General features: G+C 49.4%; 1 protein-coding gene across 1 annotated transcript; it reads right to left on the bottom strand.

The window, feature by feature from the left end:
- Positions 1-1378: 1378 nt before the first annotated feature.
- On the bottom strand, positions 1379-2807 carry LOC124683757 (pectate lyase-like). The gene is made up of 2 exons (XM_047218211.1): positions 1831-2807; positions 1379-1739 (listed from the first exon to the last, which is right to left on the bottom strand). The coding sequence occupies exons 1-2, from the start codon at positions 2805-2807 to the stop codon at positions 1379-1381; spliced, it is 1338 nt and encodes a 445-aa protein (XP_047074167.1).
- Between the last annotated feature and the right edge of the window lie 1074 nt (positions 2808-3881).

Here is a 3881-nt window from a genome sequence, read left to right as displayed (position 1 = left end):
GAAAATCTAAAATTTGCTAAAAGTAATAATAATCTTTATGCAGGATGCAATTATGAATTTTATTTTTTAAAAAAATAAAAAATCCTGAATTTCTAGCAAAAACTAAAATCTTCCTGCTTTCATATTTTCATTTGGAATTTTGAGAATATAAAAATTTGTTAACCGGGTAAAGCCCGGTGAATTTGGATGTAACTTTTTCCCACGATCATTTTGATATATTATACGCTTTTTCCCGAAGTCGTATGCAAAAGTTAGTGCCATTTTACCTTTTCCTAAACTTTTTTTGAAAATAAAGTCGAAATTCAAATTTGTAACATACATGACTCTCAAAAGATTTTATTTTTTGAATTTTCTATCATTTACTTTTGTATTTTACCTTTAGCACCGGTTAGTGCCACGAACCGGTGCTAAAGGTCCCGCACGAACCAGTGCTAAAACTCTGGCCTCTCGAACCGGTGCTAATGCATCCTTTAGTCTGTGTTCGTAGCCGGTTCGGTGCTAAAGCTCCAGGCAGCTCTGAACCAAAACCTATTTTTCTACTAGTGCTAGCTCCGCCACTGTTAACATACGACATGTGTTCTACATCCTATTGTGTTTGTTTCGACGATGTTTATGGGGCATAGTTTCTAATACCATTTTTGTCGTATTAAATGGTTTTTAGTTTCACCTATTTTCATTATTATTTGAAATATGATACTCCCTCCGATTCATATTATTTGACGGTAATGTAGACGTATCTAGGTACATTTTAGTTATAGATACAACCATTTTAGCATCAAGTAATATGGATCGGAGGTAGTACTGTGTTTCAAATACTCAATACAATAATTCCAACCAAGTTTCACAAATATTTCAATGTGGTTTCATTGCGTTGACTAGCACGTGTGTGGGGCCCAGAGAAGGAATACAATATGTAGAGAACGAGAGAACAAAATCAAAACCAGAGAATATATGTCACCTCTTGTAAAGATACCTTGTGTGGTGGTGTCATGTAGTGATTGGTTGCATGATTGTGAGTTCATGGTAGAGTTGCATTCCCTTGTGCTTAGTTGTGTATTTTGCACATATGTATACATTAAACAAAATAATGATGAACAAACAATATAACTTTGAAGTCATGGTTAACAAATTAGTTTCAGCCCTCTTCTATGTGCATGCTCTGTTTCCTGAATAAGGGCTTTAATTTCCACCTCCCTAAGCAACAAAGGCCCAGACACAACATGCTCCCGTCACCCTGTTTGCATCGCGTGGCTTCTGACACGACAAATGCATGTACAAACTTACAAGCTAGAAGAATTTAAGTAAAATATATGAACAAAAAGAAACTATAAATCAGAGACTCGGAAGGGATCGACTCCAGCTGGCCACCTAGATCAATTTAGCAGGGCTTGCCGGGCCTGCAAGGCATGGAGCCGGCAAATCGTGTGAGCCTGGTGACGTATGATCCGTCCTTGGGATTGATGAGATCGTTCTGGTCGAACTTCCTCTGGTTGTCGCCGCCGGTGTTGGTGAAGACGGCACCATTCATCAGTAGGTCCTCCTGTGAGTGCCACACCCAGTTCCTCCACTCCGCCTCCGCGGCGCCTATCTGCTTGGTGATCTGCTTTGCAGCCAGGTTCGGCGGCGCGATGTACCGGTTGCCATGGCTGATGATCGTCGGGTTCTTGCTGCCGCCGATGGCGTACATGAGCCAGTGGGTGTAGTCGTTGTTCACGACGTGGAAGAATCCCCATCGGCATCTAATAATTTGGCAAAAGGCAATTCAATCTTAATATAAGAAGTTATTGTGAGAAAAATTAACTAGATTGAGATGATGATGATGATGATGACCTTGGCATTCTCTGCACGAGCCCTCTTCCGAAGTGGTTAAAGGCGACGGTGATCTGCATGATCTCGTCCTTGGGGTTGCTGTCGCTGGAGCCGAATAGCATGACGTCGTTGTGGTTGGTGAGGTGGCAGTTGGAGATGGTGACGCCGGTGGACTCGGCGATGACGTCGACGAGGCCGTCCTGGCAGTTGGCCAGGGAGAGGTGGTCGAGCCAGACCTTGGTGGAGCCGAAGACGCTGACGCCGTCGCCGTCGGACTGGGTGCGGAAGCCGGCGTGCTGCGGCGAGTCCCGGATCCTGCCGCCCTTGCCGACGATAAGGTCGTTGAGGTGGATGTTGTGGATGATGACGTTGTGCGCGTACTGCACGGTGATCTGGCACCCGTCGGCGAAGCGCACCTGCGCGCCCCGGCCGTCGATGGTCTTGTCGCTGCCGACCAGCAGCTCCTCCTTGAGCTCGATCAGCATGGACCTGGCGAAGATGATCCACAGTGGCTCCGTCTGGATCACGCCCCACCGGAGCGTGCCGGGGCGGGGTTCCAGCACGTCGTCGTCGCTGCCGTCCGTGACGATGTAGATCTTCCCGCCGAGCCCGCCCGTGGTGTTCCGGCCGAACCCCTGCGCGCACTGGGCCAGACGCATCCGGTCTGTCGCCCAGTCCTTCCGGCACCGCCAGCAGCGGTCGATCGGGTTCGTCGCGATGCACGGCCCGCTGAACCTGTGGTGCTTGCCCAGCATCTGCCGCCTCGCGCTGCTCTCCTCCTTCATGGCTCGGTGGACGGCGCGGTTGAAGCTGTTGGTGACCTCGACGGGGTCAGGGTGGTAGGTGGCCTCCGCGGCGGCGCGGGCCTGCAGCCTGCGCTGCTCCCAGTGCTCATCGTACTCAGCGATGTTGGCCTCCGACACGGCCGCCGACGACAGGAAGAAGAAGACGACGTAAAGGACGAGGGAGACGGGCCTGTTCCACTGGAACCCCTCCATGGCTTCACTTTTTTTTTATTAGATCCTATATAGCTCGATCTTCTCGATCGATCGTTCCCTTGCAGTACCGCTACGATGGAGCTCCCGCCCTCCTCCTACCTCGTGATGGCCTTGATTATTCTGTGTATGAAGGTAGGATGGCGAGCTCCATCAGGGTTATTGCTCGATCGAGGTGAGCAGGAACGAGAAGGGATATATAGCTTGGACGGGTGTGTCGAGAAGAGAGTGGTGACTAATTTGGGAGTGGTGAAGCGACGAGAGAGGAGAGCGCACCTCGCGCATGCTCCGGCGTGTTGTCGCCATGAGTGAACGTTAATTCAAGGGCCGTGCTTGGCCTGCGCATGCCACCACTCACCGTCGCCGGTGTTTAGAGTCTATTCCTATTCTTGGTCGCTAACTCGCTATGCATATGCAACGTTGAACACTTGGACATAGGACTCGAGAGGAGGGAAGGAGGAAGCATTGCGTGCCGGGAGATGAACTCCAGTGAAACTTTGGAAACAGTTTGGTACGGAATGTTTTGTGTGTTTCAGAGCAAACTCCAGTGAAACTTGGAAATCGGTTTTATACGAAAACATGGGGATTCAAATTTTCAAATGAAATGAAAGCCACCTTAGGCCTTATTCGTAGGGATTTTTCAGGATAAAAACGGCCCAGCCCGAGATCCCCAATAATCCCCGATGGGCCTTTTTGTAGGCCGGGTTCAGACGGGTTGAACCCTAGATATCCGTGGAAAACCAGGGGACACTAGTGTTATATTCAGTATCCCCAATCCACGACCATGACATCTCTCGGTGCATGTTTCTCATTTTCTCTGTGACGCCTAGCGGCAGAGCTCACATCCTACACAGGCGACAACGTCCATGGAGGCACAAGCAACTCCTGCTGCATCTTCCCTCCAGCCCGCGATGCTTGCTGGAGCAACTGCTCAAAAACCGCGAGATCCGCCACTGTCATCCTCGTGGTGTAAGGGCAGGACCAGAAGAGGATGGAAGAGGTTTGGAGGGGATTGACTGAGAGGAGTGGTTTCAACCAATTCCTTAGGGGCTTATCCCCACTAATTCCCCATAAACC

Source organism: Lolium rigidum, chromosome 1 (assembly GCF_022539505.1).
Source record: "Lolium rigidum isolate FL_2022 chromosome 1, APGP_CSIRO_Lrig_0.1, whole genome shotgun sequence".
Taxonomy (NCBI): domain Eukaryota; kingdom Viridiplantae; phylum Streptophyta; class Magnoliopsida; order Poales; family Poaceae; genus Lolium; species Lolium rigidum.
Note: the sequence above shows the minus strand (reverse complement) of the source record. Positions and strands in the feature narration are given on the sequence as shown.

Bases quoted from the DNA above. Each gene is read 5' to 3' on its own strand.
- LOC124683757 (XM_047218211.1), bottom strand. From the start codon at position 2,807: ATGGAGGGGTTCCAGTGGAACAGGCCCGTCTCCCTCGTCCTTTACGTC. The intron at 1,740-1,830 runs GTCATCATCATC...CCAAATTATTAG, and splicing joins CTCGTGCAGAGAATGCCAAG to ATGCCGATGGGGATTCTTCC.